The sequence below is a fragment of the Lithobates pipiens genome, unplaced genomic scaffold (assembly GCF_037356315.1).
Source record: "Lithobates pipiens isolate NorthernLeopardFrog02 unplaced genomic scaffold, aLitPip1_a1.2 Scaffold_23, whole genome shotgun sequence".
Classification (NCBI taxonomy): Eukaryota; Metazoa; Chordata; class Amphibia; order Anura; family Ranidae; genus Lithobates; species Lithobates pipiens.
The window spans coordinates 22,784,334-22,809,476 of NW_027507785.1; the positions used below are offsets into that span (position 1 = coordinate 22,784,334).

The 25,143-nt window shown below is 43.9% G+C and overlaps 1 protein-coding gene across 1 annotated transcript in view; it reads right to left on the reverse strand.

The window, feature by feature from the left end:
• ARFIP2 (ARF interacting protein 2) overlaps positions 1-25,143 on the reverse strand; it is a 141,370-nt gene that overhangs the window by 25,980 nt on the left and 90,247 nt on the right. The window contains 1 exon segment of the mRNA XM_077451304.1: positions 823-929. Within this exon segment, the coding sequence (XP_077307430.1) occupies positions 823-929 (107 nt within the window).

Below are 25,143 nucleotides of genomic sequence, written 5' to 3' on the forward strand. Positions count from 1 at the left end.
GGGGGGAGAGACCGGGAGAGGAGAGAGAACGGGAGAGAGAGAGAGGACGGGAGAGAGAGAGAGAGAGGACGGAGAGAGAGGAGACGGGAGAGAGAGAGAGACGGGAGGAGAGAGAGAGACGGAGAGAGAGGACGGGAGGGAGAGAGAGAGACGAGAGAGAGAGAGGGGAGAGAGAGAGACGTGGGGGAGAGAACGTGGGGAGAGAGAGACGTGGGGAGAGAGAGACGTGGGGGAGAGAGAGACGTGGGGGAGAGAGAGACGTGGGGGAGAGAGAGACGTGGGGGAGAGAGAGACGGGAGAGAGAGAGACGGGGAGAGAGAGAGACGGAGAGAGAGAAGAGAGAGACGGGAGAGAGAGAGACGGAGAGGAGAGAGAGAGACGGGAGAGAGAGAGAGAGAGAGAGACGGGAGAGAGAGAGAGAGAGAGAGAGGACGGAGAGAGAGACGGGAGAGAGAGAGACGGGAGAGAGAGAGACGGGAGAGAGAGAGACGGGAGAGAGAGAGAGAGAGAGACGGGAGAGAGAGAGAGAGAGAGAGAGAGAGACGGGAGGAGAGAGAGAGAGAGAGAGAGAGACCGGGGGGAGAGACGGGAGAGAGAGAGACGGGGGAGAGAGAGACGGGGGAGAGAGAGAGACGGGAGAGACGAGAAACAAGAGAGAAGAGGAGGGATGGATGTTTGGGGGGTGGTAATAAAGCAAACCATAAACATACACAGCAAGATCTACTCAGCGCACAGAAGTTGAGATTTCCCCATCACTGATGCTACAGGGAATCAGACACAGATATACAGACCAGGCAGACAGAAAGAAGTAATGGTTCTTACTTTGTAAGTATTAATGCCCCATTTCTTCATCAAGTCAAATTTCTCCACGGCGACTCCTCGAGAGAGCTCTTCAGAGGTGAGAGAAGCGTGCGAAGATTGCTGAGAGCCTGGAGTTAGAAAAGTTTAGCGTCATACAGAGGAAATAGAGGCGGCAGAGAGTGTCTGCTCGTAGCACAATGTAATGAAGGGGTGGACCTGGAAAATCTTCTGGGACTGAATTACTGGTACAATGTATAATGGACACGACAATAGTCCAAATCCACAGGAAGGCCTGAGAAGCCAATGTCTATCACCCATGGATCTGCACCAGATTGACAATTTGCTGTCTATACACCATCTTATTTCTTTAACTATAAAAAAAAAGTTGGAGAGAACTACTGCAACACAATTGAATGATAAAGTGATCCGAATGAAACCTGCGGTGCCGCTCCAAGCAGAGAGACAGAGAGATGGACACGCCGGCCGGCTGCAGTAAAGAGGCGTCACTGCGCCATTCAGAGGTATAAGAACATCATCATGATACACTGAATGAGAAGATATCTGCTCAGAGGTGGATAAATTACTGTAGAAACTTGTAATCAATTTCTAAGATCTAGGACAGCGACAGCGTTACTCAACAAAGGTCTATTATCTGCAAAAGGTGAAGTTTTTAGGATTCCTTAGAGCTGGTTGACATTAAAGACTCGTGCAAAGAGATCCCTAAAGCCCAGGAGTACATGCAGATTACCCAGGAGCAAGAAAACGGTTCTGGAGAGGGTGGCCACGGGTACAATGTTATTGTCTGCCTGGTGTCTGGGATTAGTCCAGCTATGAACTGGACTAATTACATGACTACAGACAAGACATAAAAGTATTCATACCCCTTGACATTTTCCGTATTTTGTCATGTTACCAAAAACGTAAATGTATTTTATTGGAATTTTATGATAGACCAACACAAAGTGGCACATAGTTTGTGAAGTGGAAGGAAAATGATAAATGGTTTTCAACATTTTTTACAAATAAACGTGTGAAAAGTGCGGGGAGCATTTGTATGGCGCCCCCCGGAGTCAATACTTTGTAGAACCTCCTTTCACTGCAATTACAGCTGCAAATCTTTTTGGGGGATGTCTCTACCAGCTTTGCACATCTAGAGGGACATTTTGCCCATTCTTCTTCTTTGCAAAATAACTCATGCCCTGTCAGATTGGATGGAGAGCGTCTGTGAACAGCAATTTTGAAGCCTGGCCACAGATTCTCGATTGGATTTAGTCTGGACTTTGACTGGGCCATTTTAACGCATGAATATGCTTTGATTGAAACCATTCCATTGTGAATCTGGCTGTATGTTTAGGGTGGTTGTCCTGCTGGAAGGTGAACCTACGCCTCAGTCCCAAGTCTTCTGCAGAGTCTTAACAGGTTTTCTTCTAAGATCACCCTGTATTTGGCTCCATCCATCTTCCCATCAACTCTGACCAGCTCTAAACAGAGCTCCAATGAGATGTTCAAAGTTTGGGATATTTTTTTTTTATAATCTAATCCTGCTTTAAATTTCTCCACAACTTTATCCCTGACCTGTCTGGTGTGTTCCTTGGCCTTCATGATGCTGCCTGCCCACTAAGGTTCTATATAAAAAAAAAACCTCTGAGGGCTTCACAGAACAGCTGTATTTATACTGAGATTAAATTACACACAGGTGGACTCTATTTACTAATTAGGGGACTTCTGAAGGCAATTGGTTCCACTAGATTTTAGTTAGGGGTATCAGAGTAAAAGGGGGCTGAATACAAATGCACCCCACTCTTTTCACATCTTCATTTGTAAAAAAAAATTGAAAGCCATTTATCATTTTCCACTTCACAATTATGTGCCAATTTGTGTTGGTCTATTACATGAAATACATTTACAGTTTTGGTTGTAATATGACAAAATGTGCAAAATTTCAAGGGGTGTGAATACACGTACACACGATCGGAAATTTCGGCCGACCGATGAGAGATTTTGGTCGGAAAATGTGATCGCGCGTACTCTCCATTTGACTTTTGCTGGCCGAATTTCAGCCAGCAAAAGTTTGAGAGCATGTTATCAATTTTTCGGTTGGAAAAATTTCCTATCCGAAAACGCGTTTGTGTGTATGCAATTCCGACGCGCAAAAACTCACGCATGCTCAGATTCAACTACGAGACGGAAGCTATTGGCTACTGGGTATTGAACTTCCTTATTCTAGTCCTGTCGTACGTGTTGTACGTCACCGCACTCTTGACGGTCGGAATTTGTTGTGACCGTGTGTAAGCAATACAGCTTCCGTCAGAAAAAACATCAGAGCTTTTTCTGACCAAAATTCCGATCGTGTGTACGCGGCATAAGAAGCATAAGGGGAAAGCCTACATTATTACAGTTAGTGCTAACAAGCCAAGGACAGATCTACAACAGTATCCAAACAGGCCAGGACTAGAGGATGCAGGAATGGGATTAGAGAAATGGCATGGACAATACTACAACCTACAGCAACCTTTAGGGCATATTCACACACAGTGTGGTGACTTAGGTTATCCTGCACTGGATTAATGCAGGCCACCACTAGGCCACATAGAAAACAATGGTTTGCTATGTGCCCTGTTCACTTTGCAGTGCAGCCAGGGTGGGTGGGAGGTGGTGTGTCGAGCCGTAGCAAAATGAAGACTTGTAGCATTTTACTGCAGATTACTGGAAGGCATTTGCATCTCACTGTGCTGTACGGATACATGAATGAAGTGTCACTTTGTGCACTTCAAATATAGTAAAAAAAAAAAAGAAAGTAAACCTTGTGATGCGCTGAAAAACACATCACACCGCTGACCACATGCGAAAACAGAACGCTACCTGCACGCTAAATGCTCCGTTTAAGGCTGGGTTCACACTGGAGCGATGCAGGAACGCCACAAATCCGCGGCGGGTTCCCGCATCGCATGCCTCCCGCCGGCAGTTCACACTGCCCTATGCGAACTGCTGGGAGTGTCAGTGAAATGTTAATGACACCCCCAGATCAGTTCGCACATCGCAGTGCGATCTGCAAACTCGGACAGGAATCGGATAGCATGGTGTGAACACCCATGCAATCCGATTCTGCTGCGGACCAAAAAAAGGGTCCTGTGCGAGTTTGCGACGCGAATTCAGCCATACTAGCTGTATGGCTGAACTCGCATCGCACAGAGATCGGATGTGATTTGCACTGCAGTGCGGTGCGAATCACATCCGGTTCTCGTAGCCGCTACAGTGTGAACCCAGCCTTAAAGTGTGGGTAGTTGTCAGTTTTGGCAGTGTGAATATGCCCTTCATTTTACAACAGGCTTAGACCCTTTCACGTGGAATTTTTCAGGCAGATCCGATCGGACCCTCCAGTCTCTTCTACGGGGAGGCGGATGTCAGTGGACACATGCCTGCCGACACCTGCCACTAGGTCTGCAACTAACGATTATTTTCATAATCGATTAGTTGGCTGATTGTTTCGATTAATCGATTAATAACCTTAAAAAAAAGTGGGTCAAATTGACGTTCATTTTCAACCACAGTGACGGGAAAATTTGGAAATAGAAAACTGCTTGGAACTGCTAGGAATTCTCAGACAGTGGATGTGGTTTTTCATTCAGAAATTACATTAATTTTAAAAACAGAATGTTAAAAACAAGTGAAACTTTCAAACAGCATCCTTTCACTCAGAGAATGTACAAAGATTTTTCATCTGAATATTCTCATCTGAAAATTGATCCGTGAGGCCAGCATAAGGCTCGGTACACACCTACGCAGTTTGGTTTTGATCTGTTTCTGCAGTGCTTTTGGCTGTGCGTTTGATTTCTGCACATGTGATTTTATTGCAATTTGCAGTTTTTTGCATTTTTTTGGGGCAGATTAAAAACCACAAATTTCTTCAAAAATGCATTACATTCTTTTCTGCAGCTTCTCCATTGAAGTATATTGAACCAAAGAAGCACCGCTTTGCATTTAAAAATCCCTGACCCTTTCCAAATACGCAGCGGCTGAAAAAAAGCACAGATATGAACCTGTCCCATAGGAAACCATGTAAATGAACTGTAGTGCGTTTCTGCAAAAAGCACCAACAAACATATACAGTGGTGTGAAAAAGTGTTTGCCCCCTTCCTCATTTCCTGTTCCTTTGCATGGTTTGTCACACTTAAGTGTTTCGGAACATCAAACCAATTTAAACAATAGTCAAGGACAACACAAGTAAACACAAAATGCAATTTGTAAATGAAGGTGTTTATTATTAAAGGTGAAAAAAAATCCAAACCATCATGGCCCTGTGTGAAAAAGTGATTGCCCCCTAAACCTAATAACTGGTTGGGCCACCCTTAGCAGCAACAACTGCAACCAAGCGTTTGCGATAACGTGCAATGAGGCTTTTACAGCGTCCTGGAGGAATTTTGGCCCACTCATCTTTGCAGAATTGTCCTCATTCAGTTACATTAGAGGGTTTTCGAGCATGAACGGCCTTTTTAAGGTCATACCACAACATCTCAATAGGATTCAGGTCAGGACTTTGGCTAGGCCACTCCAAAGTCTTCATTTTGTTTTTCTTCAGCCATTCGGTGGTGGACTTGCTGGTGTGTTTAGGATCATTGTCCTGCTGCAGAACCCAAGTTCGTTTCAGCTTGAGTACACGAACAGATGGTCGGACATTCTCCTTCAGGATCTCTTGGTAGACAGCAGAATTCATAGTTCCTTTTATCACGGCAAATCTTCCAGGTCCTGAAGCAGCAAAACAGCCCCAGACCATCACACTACCACCACCATATTTTACTGTTGGTATAATGTTCTTTTTATGAAATGCAGTGTTCCTTCTACGCCAGATATACTTGGACACACACCTTCCAAAGAGTTCCACTTTTGTCTCATCGGTCCACAGAATGTTGTCCCAAAAGTCTTGGGGATCATCAAGATGTGTTGTGGAGAAATTGAGACGAGCTTTGATGTTCTTTTTGCTCAGCAGTGGTTTTCTCCTTGGAACTCTGCCATGCAGGCCATTTTTGCCCAGTCTTTTCCTGATGGTGGAGGCATGAACGCTGACCTTAACTGAGGCAAGTGAGACCCGCAGTTCCTTGGACGTTGTTGTGGGGTCTTTTGTGACCTCTTGGATGAGTCGTCGCTGCGCTCTTGGGGTAATTTTGGGCGGCCGGTCACTCCTGGGAAGGTTCACCACTGTTCCATGTCTTCGCCATTTGTGGATAATGGCTCTCACTGTGGTTCGCTGGATTCCCAAAGCTTTGGAAATGGCTTTATAACCCTTCCCAGACTTATAGATCTCAATTACTTTCTTTCTCAATTGTTCCTGAATTTCTTTGGGTCTCGGCATGATGTGTAGCTTTTAAGGATCTTCTGGTGGACCTTACTGTGTCAAGCAGCTCCTATTTAAGTGATGCCTTGATTGTGAACAGGTGTGGCAATAATCAGGCCTGGGTGTGGCTAGAGAAATTGAACTCAGGTGTGGACAACCACAGTTATAGTATGTTTTAACAAGGGGGGCAATCACTTTTCACACAGGGCCATGATGGTTTGGATTTTTTTTCACCTTTAGGCTGGGTTCACACTGCTGCGGGGGGAGATCCGGATGTGATTCGCACCGCAAATCACATCCGATCTCCGTAGCGCTGCGAGTTCAGCCATACAGATAGTATGGCTGAACTCGCAGCGGTCCCGCAGCAAACTCGCACGGGACCCTTTTTTTCGTCCGCAACAGAATCGGATCGCATGGGCGTTCACACCATGCGATCCGATTCTTGTGCGAGTCGGCAGATCGCACTGCGATATGCGATCGGATCTGGGGGTGTCATTAACATATCATTGACACTCCCAGCCGTTCGCATAGGGCAGTGTGAACTGCCGGCGGGAGTCGTGCGATGCGGGAAAACGCCGCGGATTCGCGGCGTTCCCGCATCGCAGCGGTGTGAACCCAGCCTTAATAATAAACATCTTCATTTACAAATTGCATTTTGTGTTTACTTGTGTTGTCCTTGACTATTGTTTAAATTGGTTTGATGTTCCGAAACACTTAAGTGTGACAAACATGCAAAGGAACAGGAAATGAGGAAGGGGGCAAACACTTGTCACACCACTGTAGATGTGAACCAGGTCTAAGACATTTAGTAAAATAATGGGGTTAAAAAGGCTAAAATTTGCCCTTTATAGTAAAAAACAAAAAGAAAACTAAACAAAAAAAAAAAAAAACAGATAATCACTACTTTAAGGGGTTCATTTTTTTACTGTAGAACTGTGAAAGTAATTTACAGTAGCAATTGTTTGCTCTTTTTGTACTATATTTTAGTTTTAGGCTCATTTTAGCTTTTTTTTAACCCCATTATGTTACTGCCCGATTAATCGATTATGAAAATAGTAATCGATTAATTTCATAATCGATTAGTTGTCGATTAATCGATTCGTTGTTTCAGCCCTACCTGCCACCATTCGATCCGATCTGGTCTGACAAAAATAGACAGATGGTGGTCCCATTTCCCATCCGTCCAGTGGATCAGATGGAACCAGGCGTTCCGTTTCCATCCGATTGCCCCATAGAGGAGAGCGGGACTGTGGCCGTGTCTGCTCTGCATAGTGGAGAAGACAATGAACTGGCATCCGCCTGCTCAGAGGGGGATCAGTGGAGAGATCCCCCCCACTGATCAAGCGGATTCCACTTAGTGGGGGCGCCCGTGTGAAAGGTGCCCTAGGAGAAAGCAGGATGGCCTATACCAAACCATTTTAGAGCTCCAGGGGCAAGCAGAAATAAGTAATTGACAGCACTGACTCCTGGGAAGTATATTCATGGCACACTACACGATCAAATGTTTGTGGACACCTTATTGTCACACCGACCCTTATGGCCAAATGTACAAACGTCTAGACTTGTGCACATTGGAAAATTTCATTTAGTTTCGGTTCGTTGTCATTCGTAAAATACATAATTTCGTTCTGTTATATTCATTATGTTACGTTAACACGTTTTCGGATAATTCGTTATTATTATGAGTGTCGATATTCGTTATACTGAATCTCGAATCATGTCGAATTAATTTGTTATATGCGCTATAATTTCGTTCATATTCATTGAAAATTCAATATTTATGTATGCATATATATTCGTAATAATGATTCGTAGTTTGGAAAGTCGTTTGTTTATTGAATTTTTCAACACACACAATGACAATATCTCTTCTCCTCGGCTCAAATACAATACAACACTCTAACTCAGTTCTCAGGAATGCACTTTGCCAGTAATCCAACCTCCAGCACAAAATTAAATCAGCTGATTGGACTGTAAGATTTACTTTGAGCTGACCTTTTGTTTCATTAGATCTTTAAAGAATTACCGAATCATGTTGAATTCATTTGTTATATCTGCTATAATTTCTTTCGTATTCGTTGTAATTCGTTATTTTTTTATTTGGATGCATCCGAATGTCCGAAAGATGCAAAATTCAGCCGAATTTCGATTCGTTACGAAACGAATTGCACAAGCCTACAAACGTCCTTCCAAATGATTGAGCTCAGGAGTCTCCAGCGAAGGGTACATCACACAGAGGGATTATAGACAATTGGGTTCTTCCCACACTGACCAATGAGAATCTCTTTTCTTTATTCTGGGAATACGGGCCAAAGGAATCTCAAAATTATCCTCACCGGTTAGCGTAGTGATGTGGCCAGCTCCAACCAATGAGTGTTCAAATTTGCACCGGCTCTGTGCGGTGATGTTTTAAAGCGCCAGACCGTTATACCAGCTGGAGAGGGCAGCAGAAGGTGGGTATTACATAAGGTACCAGGGACCCAAAGGGTGGAGAGGGTGTTGCGAGTTAGCTCACCTTGTCATTTTTTAAATATGCAAGATATCAGGACATGTTTGGTACCTTCCTCTGGGCTGGTTGTTCAGTTCACACCACACCACCAAAAACGCATGGAAAGTAGGTTATATGGTTTCCAATGGCATAGTCCACACCAGTGTGGTCAGTTCCAGGAAAAAAGAAAAAAAAAAAAAAAAAAAGTAGAACATGCTGCATTTGTCCTGCACTGGACCAGGGTAAAACGCATAAAAAATGCAATGGAGTACACTGGAACACATCGAAACACACCAGACCCCAGTGCAGTGAAAAAAAAAACTGAAAAGAAAAAAACATTTGGAATGCATCCGATAACTCATACAAATCGCATCGGAATGCGTCAAAAACACGTTAAAGACGCACATGCAGAAATGCATCCAGAATGCATAGAGTGCGTTTTTGTGGTGTGAACCACACCACAAACGCACACTCTAGATCCATTTCTGCATGTGTGTTTTTAATGCGCTCTGGCGCCTTTTTAATGTGTTCAAGTGCATTCTGGTGCATTTTTTGATTTGTTTTACTGCGTTCCAGTACAGTCCAGTGCGGGAAAAGCGCAGCATGTTCTACTTTTCTTTCTGGAACACCCTGGAACTGACCGCGCTGGTGTGTAATTGGAAACCATATAACCTACTTTCCATGCATTGTTTTTGATGCAGAGAAAAAAAAAAACGCACCGGCCTGCATGTGGTGTAAACTGGCCCTCAAGGATGGGAAGGTATGTAACTTGTTCTCAAGGATCCATACAAACTGCATGGTGGCAACTGGAACATTTTAGATCTCTTAGATTGTAAGCTCTAACGAGCAGGGCCCTCCGATTCCCCCTGTATTGAATTGTAATGTAACTGTACTGTCTGCCCTCATGTTGTAAAGCTGCGCAAACTGTTGGCGTATATATAAATCCTGTATAATAATAATTTACTATAACTTCCATTCCTCTAGTCACCAATATAAATAGAGAAGGAGAACACAGAAAAACAAACTTGTAGAAAAATAACCAACACTCCATAAATAAAACCTCAATCTTTTACTGGGGTCATAATGGCGGAGTTCAGTACACGGGGAAATCATGTCTGGTTTTTTTTTTGTACTTGGAGACACCAAGGACCCCTTTCTCAAGGTGACAGACAAATGTGCACATGGACAATTGCAGAAATATATTCCCATCGATCGTCCAAAAGTCAACACACCTGTGGAATTGCTCATGCCTCACGCTTGGTCCTGTGTGCCAATGAAAATAAAGAAGATATGAAATAATGCTCTCCGGCCTGTATGAAACAATGTACCCTATACTCAGGGCGGCCGAGCGGTGTGAACTAAAACCCCTTAACCAGGATGGTAAGGAGCATTTTAGTTAATTTACACAAACCATTTCTTCCTTTTCTATATTACAGTACATCTCATTCACTTGCCAATTTCTAGATCTGTGGCCTGTTATTGTGCACATTTGTCCGAAACTTGAGAAAGGAAACATTTGTGTCTCTACATCAGTGTTTCTCTACCTTTTTTTCAGTCGAGGCGCCCTTTAAAATTATGGACAGTCTTGAGACACCCTTTAAAATTATGGAGAGTCTCGAGCCACCCCATAAAATTATGGACACAGTCTTGAGGCACCCTTTAAAATTATGGAGAGTCTCAAGGCACTCTTTAACATTATGGACAGTCTCGAGTCACCCCATAAAATTATGGAGAGTCTCAAGGCACTCTTTAACATTATGGACAGTCTCGAGTCACCCTTTAAAATTATGGACACAGTCTTGAGGCACCCTTTAAAACTATGGACAGTCCCGTTGCACCCTTTAAAACTATGGAAAGTCTCAAGGCACCCTTTAAAGTTATGTACAGTCTCGAGGCACCCTTTAAAAATGATGGACACAGTCTCAAGGCACCCTTTAAAATTATGGACACAGTCTCAAGGAACCCCATTCTAAAATGTAAAAATCTATTCTAATAGTTTTACATAATGCACCAACATCCACATGTAGAACACCCAACGTTGGAGGTGATTTTTTCTTCCAAAGCAAATCCATTTTTGCACACTGGTACTGACCGACTAGTATTCCAATGTTTATCTTCTCCCTCAGTTTCTCTCCATCGGGCAACTAATGTGACCCCAGTGCTAAGGGAGAGGGACCCAGGAGGGTCAAACAAGGATTCTGTGGTGGCGACAGACCTCCTTATCAAATGACATCATTGATTGTTAGGATGTCAGTATCTAAAAAGTCATAATGGTGCATAATGAGAACCTGTGGCTTTTTGTAACTAAAAAGGTAGGCTTCATCCACCTGCTGGTGGTTGATCATTGTTTTGGGCATTTTGCCAGGGCGCGCTGGTTGAAAAAGGCTGCTCTAGACACTTTGGTGGAATCACATCTCTTTTTTTGTAGTTAATCTCATTTTATTTACAACCCCAGTAAATGATTGAGGTTTTACTTCTGAAGTACCGTCTATTTTTCTACATGCATACACAAGCACTGTACTGAAAGTGGTGCAAAGGTGGGCATGTTTTATTACCTTACATAACTAGTTCAAATTTTACAAGTTGTAAATAATAAATTTTCTGTTACACCCCCCCCCCCCCATAAGCTACTTTTTTTGTTTATTTTTTCATTGCATATTTTTTGGTGCATGCAGCTTGTGTTTTTGAGTGCTGTTGCGCAACTTTAGACAGGTTTAGACATTTTACAGGTCGATAAAGTAATTCCTCTTTCTTCACTGCAGGTAAATAATGGATACCAACCACAAGCAATGTGCCATCATTGAGTTCTTGATAAAGGAGGGGGTGAAGGCTGTCTGAAATCCCCCCCCCACCAAAAAAGGGGGCTATTGTAGAGGCATAAAGAAAAAAATACCATAGGGCTGCAGGCCAAAATCTATACAATTGTAAATCGACAGCATATAATGAAATATATAGCTCATCAAAAAGTATAGTCCATTAAAAGTCCTTAAAATGAATTAGAGTTCGGGTAAAAAGAACATCTACTTAGGGCCACAGCTCATCTAATGTGTGGTCTCCATCGGACTGTTTCCGTCGGAGTATCCGATTGACCAAGTTTACCAACTTGTCCGTAAAATTTCCCGACAAAATGCTCTGATCGGACATACTCCGATCATGTGTAGCCTACTCCGACGGACAAAGTGCCACGCATGCTCAGATCAAATTCCTAGACCAAAGCTATTGGCTACTAGCCTGAACGTAGTCCTGTCGTAACAAAATAATGTCATCAAGGTATGTACAATCGGATTTTCCGACAACTTTGTCCGACCGTGTGTATGCAACAGTTTCGGACAAAATCCAATGGATTTGGTTGTAAGAATGTCCGACCGTGTGTACAAGGGCGAAGAGGAAGTCAACCCGGCTTGAAAAAGGATTGCACACTCCTGGAGGCAGCACTGCTCATGGTTTGGAAATGCGTTCCCTGTCTGGTGACATCATCACGCCACATCAGCGCAGTGTTCCACCTTGCTATCCATGGACCCTCTGGCTGCCATGACCAGGAAGAGAGTGGCTGCTGTTCCTTCCTGGCTGTGCGGCTGGACAAGAGCTTGTTTTTAGCTGAACATATGTGAGTAGCCTATTGTCTTAATAAATTATTGATCTATTGCACTTTGAGGCACTCTCCCTTTCTTTTTTTTTTTGCATGTCCAACATCCACAGAAGGCCCCAGAATGTTTATGGAGAGGACATCATTGACAAGACATTGCTCGTCAATGGTGGCACGTTGCAAAAATGCTGTAGCCTTCTTTGGATGTCTGCTCCTCCATTAACAACTCAATGATGGCACGCTGCTTCTGTTTAGAATCCATTATTTACTGGTAATGAAAAAGAAGAGTTACTATAGAGGAAGATTTACTCTACTAACATGTGAAATTTGAACAATGTAATTTATATAAAAAAAATGAAAAAAAAAAAAAAAGTTATGCCCTCTTTTGCATTACTTTCGGTACAACCCTCATATTATCACATCTGATTGTGGATGGATTGTTTATCACTCTATCCAAAAATAAATTAAAATTTGATGCACTGCAAGTAATTGCACACTCAGGAGACCATGACAGAGGCATCCAACCTTTTTTTATGCTGCTATGGTGATCATTTTACGGAGAGCTGGCTACAGTGGGGAAAATAATTATTTGATTCCCTGCAGATTTTGTAAGTTTTCCCACTTAGAAAGAAATGAAGGGTCTATAATTTTTATCATAGGTGTATTTGAAATGATAGAAACAGAATATCAACCGAAAATCCAGGAAAAAAAAAAAAAAAAACACACACACACACACACGTTATAAATTGAGTTGCAGTTCAGTGAGTAAAAGAAGTATTTGATCCCCAACCAACCAACAATAATTTTGGCTCCCACAGACTGGCTACAGTAGGTGCTCATATGGTACACAGATTAGTCCCGCCAATATAAGGTGCTCCCAATAACAACCTGTCCACAGAATCTCTTTCATTCAGGCCGGGTTCACACTGGTACAACAAACGCTCCAACATTGGGAGCTCATGTCGCATGATGTGTGGAAATCAATGTTTCCATATGAGAGCCGTCTTAACTGGTCCGTCTTTGAAAATTCTCCCTGCACTACTTTGGTCCAACATTGATTTTACTACAGCCCATTGAATATCACTGAAGTCAGTTCTTGACTGACCCGACTTTGGCATGCGACTTGTGCTCTGAGGATCTTAAAGGGGAATTCCATGCCAAAAAAAAACAAACAGGCATGGGTTCCCCCTCCAAGAGCATACTAGGACCTTCAGGCTGGTATGGATTTTAAGGTGTACCCCCCACGCCGAAAAATCGGCAATGGGGTCCTCCCCAAAATCCATACTAGAACCTTAGCTGAGCACACAGCCCGGCAGGCCAGGAAAGGGGGTGGTGCAAGGGAGCGCCCCCCCTCCCTGAACCATACCAGGCTGCATGCCCTCAACACCTTGCCCCCATGTTGATGAGGACAAGGGCCTCTTCCCGACAATCCTGGCCATTGGTTGTCAGAGTCTGCAGGCGGAGGGGCCCCCCACCCTATGTGAATGAGTATGAAGTACATTGTACCCCTACCCATTCACATAAAAAAAAGTGTCAAAAATAAAACACATTACACATATTTTTAAAGTAATTTATTAAAACAGCTACAACATCGCTTCTGACTTCTCCCCTCTCTGGCTCTTCCGTCTCCTCCGCTGAGGGCTTCTGATGCTGCCGGCTCTTCTCCGGTTCTTCTGCCTCTGCTGGGTCTTCTCCGCTATCTTCTTGCTCTTTTGCTGGGTCTTCTCCGCTGTATCCTCCCCTCTGTTCTTCTTCTGATTTTGACGTGCTCTCCCGCTGTAATACTGGGTGCATGGTGTGCCACTACTAATATTGACATGTGGCGGGGGTCACCATGTGATGTCATCCGGAGGCTCCGCCCCTTATGATGTCACAGCACAGGGCATCCCTACTCCCTTTCCTGACCTGCCAGGCTGTCTGCTCGGATAGGGGTCGGGTATGGGTTGGGGGGGGGGGGGGGGGGCTATGCCTTTTTTTTTTCAGCATGGGGGGGGTCCTTTAAAATCCATACCATACCGAAGGGCCTGGTATGCTCCTTGAAGGGGAACCCATGCCGTTTTTTTTTTTTTTAACATTTTGCGTGGAGTTCCCCCTAAAGATTCATACCAGACACAGTGCCTGGTATTGTCGGGGATCAAAGTCGGATCTGGTATTGTCGGGGATCAAAGTCGGGTCCCTGTTCATTGAAGTCAGACTTCAAGTCGCAGGGCAAATTAGGCTCCAAAGAGGTATGACTGTCATCTCGTACCAGTGTGAACCTGGCCTCAAACCTCACCATCATGGGCAAGATCAAAGAGCTGTCAAAGGACATCAAGGATAAGATTGTACAGGTCACAACATTATTGTTTGGGGCTATTTCTCTGCTAAAGGTACAGGCTGACTTTTTTGCATTGAGAGGCCAATTGACAGGGCCATGTATTGTAAAATCTTGGATGAGAAACTTTTTCCCTCAGCCAGAACAATGAAGATGAATTGTGGATGAGTCTTCCAGCATGACAATGACCCAAAACATACCGCCAAGGCAACAGAGGAGTGGCTCAAGAAGAAGCACATTAAAGGTCATTGGGTGGCCTAGCCAGTCTCCAGACCTTAATCCTATAGAAAATATATGGAGGGAGCTGAAATTTTGAGGTGCCAAGCGACAGCCAAGAAACATTAAGGATTTAGAGAAGATCTGTAAAGAATGGACCAAAATCCCTCCTGAGATGTGTGCAAACCTGGTCACCAAACTGCAAGAAATGTCTTACCTCTGTGCTTGCCGACAAGGGTTTCTCCACCAAGTCATGTTTTGCTTAAGGATCAAATACTTGTTTTACTCACTGAATTGCAACTCAATTTATAACATTTGTATCATGTGTTTTTTCTGGATTTTTGGTTGATATTCTGTCTCTATCATTTAAAATACACTTATGATAAAAATGATAGACCCTTCCTTCATTTCTTTGTAAATGGGTAAACTTTCAAAATCTGCAGGGGATCAAATAAATATTTCCCCACACTGTAAGGGCAAAGTATGTCTCAAATGGATTTTATCCAGCTAACATCTATTCCTAATCCAGGCAACCTATTTAAACAAAGAATGATTGACGGGGACATATGATATTTAATAAAGCAAAAAGTAAGGAAACGGTATGGGTCAGTTTAAATTGAATCTGCAATGAGACCCATAAGAAATGAAGGGCGTGATTTGCAGGAGGCTTTGATGGAATCAGATAATTTCTTAAAGTGGTTGTAAACCCTTACAACACACTTTGACCTACAGGTAAGCCTAGATTAAGTCTTACCTGTAGGTCCAAGAAATATCTCCTAAACCTACACGGTTTAGGAGATATTTGCCGAAAGACAGGCACTGCTGTCTACGGCGCATGTGCACTGAGCACGGCATCTTCAACGACGAAGATGCCGCGCGTGTCGGCTCCCGTGCGCATGCGCGGGAGTGACGTCATCGCGGCTTCGCCGAATGACAGTGATGGAGCAGAGAGACCCCACCGAGAAGATGGATGTGCCGGACTACAGGGGACAGCGGCAACAGCCCTGGCTCCTGTGTCAGGTAAGTGACACATAATGGACTACTATGCGATGCATAGTAGTCCATTATGCTTTGCCTTTGCAGATAATGAAAGAGGAAGTAAACTCATCAGGGTTTACTTCCTCTTTAAAAAGTTTTTAATAATAATTTTAATTAAAAAAAGGGAGCAGATTATTCCCCAGCGCTCTCCCTCTACTCCTCTCCTAGAGGAGGCACAAACAATCCCCCCTCCTTCACTCTTCTTGCTGGGTACTACACATGAGTTCATCCCTGCTAATCCCCTGATGTGCGAGAACATGTAGGAGGCAGCTGCAATCCTCTTCCCAGCACAGGGCTCCCTGGCCAGACAGTTCTGAGCTCTCATTACTCAGCCAGAGCCGGGAGAATCTGTGCCAGGATAACATTCCTCTGTGCGGTCCGCCTCTGTATTACTAGTTTTGAGGTCCACACCACCCGCCCTTCTACCATGCTCCCATCCAGAGCAGCATATTAACTGGAGTCTTGAGTTACATAGTTAGTAAGGTTGAATAAAGACACCAGTCCATCCAGTTCAACCTGAGTGAGCGTCTACAATTGTCCCTATCCCTGTACATTGCACACTCACATCGGTCCCTACCCTCAAGGAGCCCACAATCCAAGGTCCCCATTCATATAATAGGGCCAATTTTTGGACAGAAGCCAAATTAACCTACCTGCATGTCTTTGGAGTGTGGGAAGAAATTGGAGTACCCGGAGGAAACCCACGCAGGCACACGGAGAACATGCAAACTCCAGGCAGGTAGTGTTGTGGTTGGGATTCGAACCAGCGACAGTTTTTACTGCGAGAGTGCTAACCACTACACCACTGTGCCGCCCGCTAAAGTTCAGTTCCTACAAAGTTAAAATTCCATAACCCCCGCCAAAATTTAAATTATTAAAAAAAAAAACAAAAAAAAAAACACAAACACTCTACTGTTTATCATTCCATCGGCAAGTGCATCCTCTGGTTTTAAATCACGACAGGGTTTATGTGCAGAAAATACAACTGAGCACATGACCACTGACAGGTAAAGTGAATAACACTGATCATCTCGCAACAATGCAGGTGGGATATACTAGGCAGCAAGTGAATATGTTGTCCCTGAAGTTAATGTGTTGCAAGCAGAAATAAATGGGCAAGGGTACGGATTTGCCCACTTTGACAAGTGCCAATTTGTAATGGCTAGAAGACTGGGTCAGAGCTATTTAAAAACTAGAGCTCGAAGGATATTCCTGGGCTGCAGTGGTCAAAACCAGCGAACCTGTGATGGGGTCACTGGTGGCTAAGGCTCGTTGATGCACATGTAGAGCGAAGGCTGGTTGGTGTAGTTCAATCGAATCAATGACCTACTGGAGCTCAAATTGCTGAAAAAGTTAATGCTGGTTCTGACAGAAACTGTTCTGATACAGAGCATCACAGTTTGTTGTGTATCGCGCTGCTTATTTGCAGAGCACTCAGGTTGCCCATGCTGAGCCGTGTCCACAGCCATAAGAGTCAGAATTGGACCACTCTTATTTGGCCTCCAAATTCTCCAGATTTCCACCAAGTGAGAACATGTGGACGGTTCCCCTCTGAAAGTATGCTGTTGTATTTGGAACCAAGTCAGTAGTAGATCCTTTAAATCCTTCAGTTGCGAGGTGGGGCCTCCATGGAAAAAAATAAAATAAAAATAGTGTGATCCATGGAGGCCCCACCTCGCAACTTATGCCGCATACACACGATCGGAATTCTGGCCAGAAAAAGACAGATGAGAGCTTTTCATCGGAAAATGCGACCGTGTGTATGCTCCATCGGAACTTAGCTGTCCAAATTTCCGCCAGCCAAAAATTGATAGAATGTTCTCAATTTTCCCGAAGGAAAAACTTTCTATCGGTAATTCCGATCATGTGTATGCAATTCCGACACGCCAAAAAAAAAAAAAATGTTATGGCCGATTGGTTTAAATCCCCCTTTAGCTTTCTCAGTTGCTGTGGCTGGTGCTTTATGAGAGATCATATTTTGTATCATTCATGAATTTACAGCATAACATGACATTTTCGCAGCTGGTTAATGGTCTTGTAGCCCATACTGGGGCTTCAGGTGCCTTCAAATATTTTCAGTTTCATATGAAAATATTAGGAACCCCACAACTCAAGGGGGCTCCATTATAAATATTATCATCAAAGCTTGCCCACATTGTAATTTTTTATATTGGCCAGTCTGGTAGTTTACTGTAGGGATCTCTAACCTTTCTAAACAAAGGGCCAGTTTAGTGTCCTTCAGACTTTAGGGGGCGAACTGCCCAGTGGGAGTAAACAATGCCCCATCTTTGGTATTAGGGGGAAGAAATAGTTGGTATCAGTGGGAGGAATTGTCCCCCGTCGTTGGTGTCAGTGGGAGAAACAGTGCCAGTGGAAGGAATAGTGCTCTGTCATTGGTGTGAGTGGGAGAAATAGCGCCCCGTCGTTGGTGTCAGTGGGAGGAATAGTGCCCCATTGTTGGTGTCAGTGGAAGGAATAGTACCCCACCGTTGGGGTCAATGCTAGGAATTATCCCCCATTGTTGGTCTCAGTGGCAGGAATAATGCCTCAAGGGCTGGATAAAGGCAAGCAAAGGGCTGCCTCTGGTGTACTGCATTTAGTGGGCAATATGGAGACAGAGTTGTAGGGATATGGCATGCCAAAAATTGTGTCTGTCCAAAATTTGGTAAGAATTCCCATAGAGAGTATCCTAGGATTTGAGTATCCAGGAGCCATGTTGAATTAAACCAAAAGGTACACTGAGGCATCTGGAGGTGGTAGATATCACTTCTGAAGACGCAATGGGTTTGCTCTAAAGTGACCCGGTCACAAACTATATCCTGCAAGCAAATACCGTAAGTAGCTGTAAAGAAGAGATGGAATACTTACCTCTCCTACTATCCATGCAGTTGGTCTCCTCTCCACTCGTGAGAAATTGCCATCTTCTGCTGCAAAACTGACACTTCTGAAAGTGACGATCTACGTGGCTCACCTCACTGATTCCACCAGCTGACCTCCATATCTTTACAGTATGCAGCAGTGGCATGGAGGCCATCATAATGAACCAGTGAGAGCTACAGGGCTCCACAGAGATCAACACACCCAAAAACATTGGACCAAGAGGACCCTTTCTCATGAAAGAAGTGGAGTTCAACTTTCGAAGATCTAGCGACCATGAGCTACTGCTTAAAAAGCATCTGAAAAGAAAAACTGCTTAGTCCATAGTGACTAGCCATTTTTTTTTTCCTTCACACTTAAACTTTTACCTGAAAAATTATATTTGGAATTTGATTGGCTGCTATGGTGCAACACAGGCAGCTTTCTTTCAGATGCTTTGTGTACAATCTGAAGCTGTTTAATTCACTGAGCAAAGATTGTTAGTTGCCGTAATGACCACTATTTTCAGCAATTATGACCAAATTGCATTACCAATAAAAGTCACATGACTAAAAGTATATATTATACTGGCAAATGACACATTCATTTTACCCAAGAGACTTGAGCTTATGGTCTATAAAAATGGTAAAATCCTTCTTGAGGCAGATTTCCCATTCTGGATGTGAGGCCATGGTGCAAGGCTATCTTGGCTATGATCTAAGAGGGGTAGGATTTGCTTGCACTATATCTACAGTTACTACAGCTCTACTAATAACACAAGCAGTGCCATTGCTGCTTTACCTGAATCTCCTTCATGACTGGCTATCCTGCGGGCTGCAGACTGGCTGGGAGAAATAACAGGAACTCTAGGAGTGCTGCAGCTATGGGGCAAGGATTCTGAAGACAGCAATATGGCACCAGAAGGGAGGAGGACAAAATGGCAAAAAGAACAGGGAGGAAGAGAGACGGACATTGGAAAGGAGAAAGACATGGGTGCACAAGAGAATGGAAAACAGCAAGGTAACAATGTAAGAAGAGAGAGTGGTGGAATATATTGAAAAGACATGGAGAAAGAAAAAATGAATTAAGGACAATAGAAAGACAAAGCAGAAATATAAGAAGGATAATGGAGGACATTGGGAAAACATGGGAGGAAGAGAGAAGAATGATAAAGGACACCAAGAAGACATGGGAGGCAGAGAGAAGAATGACAGAGAACAGTGGAAAGATGCATGAAGGAAGAATGATAGGGGACAGCGGGAAGATGTGGGTGGAAGAGAGGAGAATAATGGAGGATGGCAGAAAGACATGGAAGGGAAAACAATAGAATGATGGAGGACAATGAAAAGAACAAACACAAGAGAAAGAGGAGAGTGATACAGGACAATGATAAGACATGAGAAGAAGAAAGAAGAATGATCGGGAGCAGCGGGAAGGTGTGGGTGGAAGAGAGGAGAATAAGGGAAGACAGAAAAAAGACAGAGGAAGATCAGAGAATAATGAAGGGCAACATGAAGACATAAATATTATGGAGGGCAGCGGAAAGACATAGGTGGAAAAAGAAAAAAAAAAAAAAACAGAGAACAATGGGAGGAAGAGGAAAGAAAGAAAGATGGAGGAATGTGAGAAGAAGCGAGAGGAAGGCAGAAGAATGTTGGACAGCAGGAAGACATTGTATAAAGATAGAATGATGGAGGACAGTGGGAAGACAGAAGGAAAATAGAAAAATATGGAGTACGGCAGGAAAGCACAGGAGAAAAATGACAGAAACCAGTGGGAAGACAGCAGAGAGGATGGAGGGTGGGAAATAGACAATGTGGATAAATACAAAAGGGAAACGACAAAGAGCATGGATGATGCAGAAATAGAAAAAAAAAAAATGGAAGAGAAATGATGATCTGAAAACGAAATGAATCGCAGAAAAGTACAAAGAAAAGAATGACACAGAATTTAATTTCCAGAATAAATTCAGATAACATGGCCTCATAATGCTCTTTTTTGTATATGGCGTCACACTGAAAGGGTCATAGCAGAGAGCTCATTCAGAGGTGGGATTGGCTTGGCACATTTAGCGGGTCTGCCTTTGCCTATCTTGATTAAAGTTGTTGAATATCGCACAAATCAAAAGTGTAAGAACCAAACAATAACCAAAATTCTACATATCTACCTACTCTGGGCAGAGCAGAAAGCATTTAGGGTCGTTGTAAGGCTGGGCACATTCTGCTGTCCTCTGCCCGTTTCTCCTCCATCATGTGGGGTACAGACTATGTGACTACAGAGGTCCGCGTCTGTCTATTATACAAATATAAGTTTAATGTCCCAGCCGAACCTGACAAAGACATGAGAGAAAAGTGCACCATACTTTGCTTTCAAATTCACCAGAAATGTAATAAGGGGAATGAAGAAGAGGATGACTATGTGGACTAAACTACCATGATGGTCACATTGCCTTAACTACCTACCAAGCATGAAAAAGGTAATTTCATCTAAAAATCACTGATGAGTTGTTGAACAAAACCAATGTTGGAAATATAAAATTCCTTTTCGGTGGTATAATGTATCACCTATTCAAATACGAGGTGCCATCTCCCCCAACTTCTGCCCGAGAGTTGACGTCATGCTACTCTACCAGCACCTCTTTGGCTCTCTGCGCCATCAGGCACCATCTTTGTTAAAATTCCAGCTTTACGTTTTAAATTTTGCCTTTGGAGGCCTCCTCTGTCATGATCATCTGATGTCACAAAGAAGGAGGGGAGCATTAAAAGAAGAGGGGACAAGAGTTGAGAAAGACAGACAATGCTTTTCTCAGCAGAAAGGCAAGGGAATAGATTTACTAAATCTGGAGGGTGCAAAATCTGATGCAGCTCTGCATAGAAACCAATCAGCTTCCAAGTTTTTTTATTTTTTTGTCAAAGCTTAATTGAACAAGCTGAAGTTAGAAGCCGATTGGCTACTATGCACAGCTGTACTGGATTTTGCACTCTCCAGTTTCACAATCCCAATGTATCATTACACCCAAATGAAGTTTTTAGTAACAATATTGTAATGCATATCCTTTACATACGCCTTCTGCTGGTTGTTCCTAAGGCTCGGTTCACACAGGGGCAACACGACTTTCAACACGACTTTTGGAGGCGACTTGGATGCGACTTGGACGCGACTTGGACACGACTTACAACACTACTTTAAATCGCCCCAGGCCAGGCGACTTGCCGTGGCCAATCAGAGAATGAGCTCTCAGGGGGGGAACTCCTTTTGAGAGCTGATAATTCTCTGAGAGTCGCCTCCGTATAGACGGAGATCCGACTTGGAGGCGACCTCCATTGAAATCAATGGGTACCAGTCACCTACAAGTCGGATTGAAGTAGTACAGGAACCTTTTCTGAAGTCGGAGCGACTTCAGTAGTGTGCATTAAGACAGCTCTCATTCACTTACATTGATTTCTACATGTTGTGCGACCTGAGGTGACTTGGGGCGACTTGAAGTCGGATCTGAGTCGCCCCTGTGTGAACCGGCTCTTAGCATTGCACTTCAGATCTCTGCAGCGCACACCTGCCCTCATCAGTGAGCTTTAACCGCTTGACCTCTGGAAGATTTACCCCCCTTCATGACCAGGACATTTTTTGTGATACGGTACTGTTTTACGTTACAATTGCGCAGTCATGCAATGTTGTACCCAAATAAAAATTAAAATTTTTTCCCACAAATAGAGCTTTTTTTGGTGGTATTTGATCACCACTGCATTTTATTTTTATTTTTTTACACTATAAAGAAAAGAAGCAGGATCATTTAAATAAAATAAAAAACACAATATTTTTACTTTCTGCTATTAAATGTATCCAAAAAAAAAAGAAAAAAAATCGAATTTCTTCAAAAATGTAAGCAAATATGTATTCTGCTACATGTTTTTGGTAAACAAAAATCCCAATAAGTGTATTTTGATTGGTTTACGCAAACGTTATAGCATCTACAAACCGGGGGTTATATTTATGGAATTTTTATTTATTTAATTTTTGGTATACTAGTAATAGGAGGTGATCGGAGACTTATAGCGGGACTTCGATATTGCACAAAATCCATCCCCCCCCCCCCCCGTCACAGCTGAGATCTGCCTGGTCTACATAGGCCGGGCACTGGATATCCGCCGGCACTCACCGATCGTTGGTAATACACCACACAGAACTGAGATCTGTAAACAAGGCAGATCTTAGTTGTGACAGGGGGAGGAATGGATTTTGTGCAATATCAAAAGTCCCGCTATAAGTCGCTGATCGCCGTTATTACTAGTACAGAAAAAATAAATACAAATTCCATAACTATAATATGAATAATCACAGCAGAAGCAGCCTGCAGGTGGCGTGCACACCCCCTCTGCAGGCAGAAGTGCAGAATCACACATATTTTTTTTATATTATATATATATATATATATATGTAGCGGGGTCTCTTTAAGGACTATAAAACTACTGTTCCCAGAACCCCGCTGGTTCCCAGGATGTTTGGAGTTATGCCTCAGAGACTCATGGGGGAGGATATATAAGGAGGGGGAGAGGCCTAGTTCTTCCTCTTTGGACACCCCCCTTTCTCCTAGCAAGAGGAGGTCTGTGCTGGACTGCTGGAGGCACAAGGCCTGAAGCCTGGGCCTTGTGCTCTTTTCCAAAGAGCCCTCTGCCAGCCTAGCTGTACCTGAGAGACATCTTCTCATCCTTGCTGCAGTACACCAGAAGGATTGAAGACTCGGAGGTCGGTGGATTCCTGTTCCTAGACGAATCGGACTCGGGTGGTGAGAGCTGGTTAAAGACAGACACTTTATCTTTATTATTCGTTTGGATTACAAAGTTGTTCTTCAAGTGCACCACCGAAAGATTGCTAGCGAATATTGTTTCACTGGACTTCCATCTAGATCAGTCAGGCCTGACTGCATAGGTAGATAGTGATGGGTGTTAGTTTACCCATGCGGGGAAGTAGCTGAAAAAGGGCAGCGTTAGAGTTGCATAGCAATACTTTCTTATGGTGATTACTCTGTTTATCTTTATTACTAGTTACTGCAGGAACCTGCTTATGTGTTGCAATCCAAATGTTTGATTCGTGTTATTCCTTTTATAAAAACAACAAGTAAAGTCAGTTATATACTTTCAAAGATTGTCTATGAGCTTGAGTTATCCACCCACGCACACACACATATTTAGAGTATAAGTGATTTAATGTGTATTGCTAGATACTAACTGTGCCAGAGTGGGTAGTGCAGATTGCCAGGGGGTTGGCGGAGCTGTGCTCAGGACCCAAACCAAACTTGCGGCCCTCTTAAGTGAGGGTATCGCTATACGTGGGGGCTCGTAAATTCGGGATTTCCGAGACAGCGGTGAACACGCCAGAGGTACCAGCATGGACCCACAGGGAGTCAGAGCGTGGTGTGAAGTGGCTAAGGGCGACCCAAGTCAGTCAGTGGTCATTAGCCTCCCAGGGGAGAAATGGTCGACTGAGACCGTAGAGGAGTTAATGAAGTCAGTGTCCCCAGACCATGAACCATGGGTGATGGAGATAAAATCAGACCCAGACATCTCATATCAGTACGCGCTAGTGGAATACCGGGATGGGATGCCGGAGGCTTGCAAGCGCAACCGTGTACGGACACAAGACAACAGATCCTTTAGGTTGGCGCACGCAATAAAGGAGGAGCCATAGCCAACGGGATCACCGCAGGCTGCGGCCCGTACCTCACCCGAGAGTCTTAGACCAGCACCGGCCACCCTTAGCGCAGAACTGTGTGCTGTCCTGGGGGAGATTGTGGCCCAGTGCAAGAAGGATCCCAAAGATTACCCGATGTCGGGGTACAGAAAACTCTGGATGTTTTCAGGGAGGAAACCTGTACCTTCGGAAGAAGAGGGATTTAAAGAGTGGTTAGATAGCGCAACACAGGCACTAGAGGAATGGGAAGTTCCAGAGTGCAGAAAGAAGCAGAGGATTGTGGAAAGTCTAAAGGGGCCTGCTCTAGAGGCCGTACGCAACCTGAAGATGAGCAGGACAGACTGTAATGCGCAGGAGTACCTAGATGTATTACAGAATGTGTTTGGTGGGACAGAGAAAATCTCTGAGCTTGCTTATCAGTTAGAGCATTGCTACCAGAAGAAAGGTGAAAAACTATCAGACTACATGGGACGTTTAGATAAAATCCTGCATAGGATGATCCTAAAGAAGGGGATCAGCCCAGGAAAAGTAGATGAGGCCCGTGCTCAACAGGTACTGAGGGGAGCTCAACCCATGGATCCTATTGCATGGACACTGCGTGCCCGACTGGATGGGAAGAATCTGGAGTACACTGACCTCATCCGAATGATCAGAGAGGAAGAGGCCCTACTGGAAGAAAAAAGGGAAGAACATCTCACCGAGCCTGTCAAACAACCGGTAGCAATAGTTACACCGGCCATGACTCCCGCTAGAGATAAGGAGGTGGACACTTTGAAGTTACAGATGTCCCAGGTGATGGAGATGTTGACTGCTATGATGGCGAA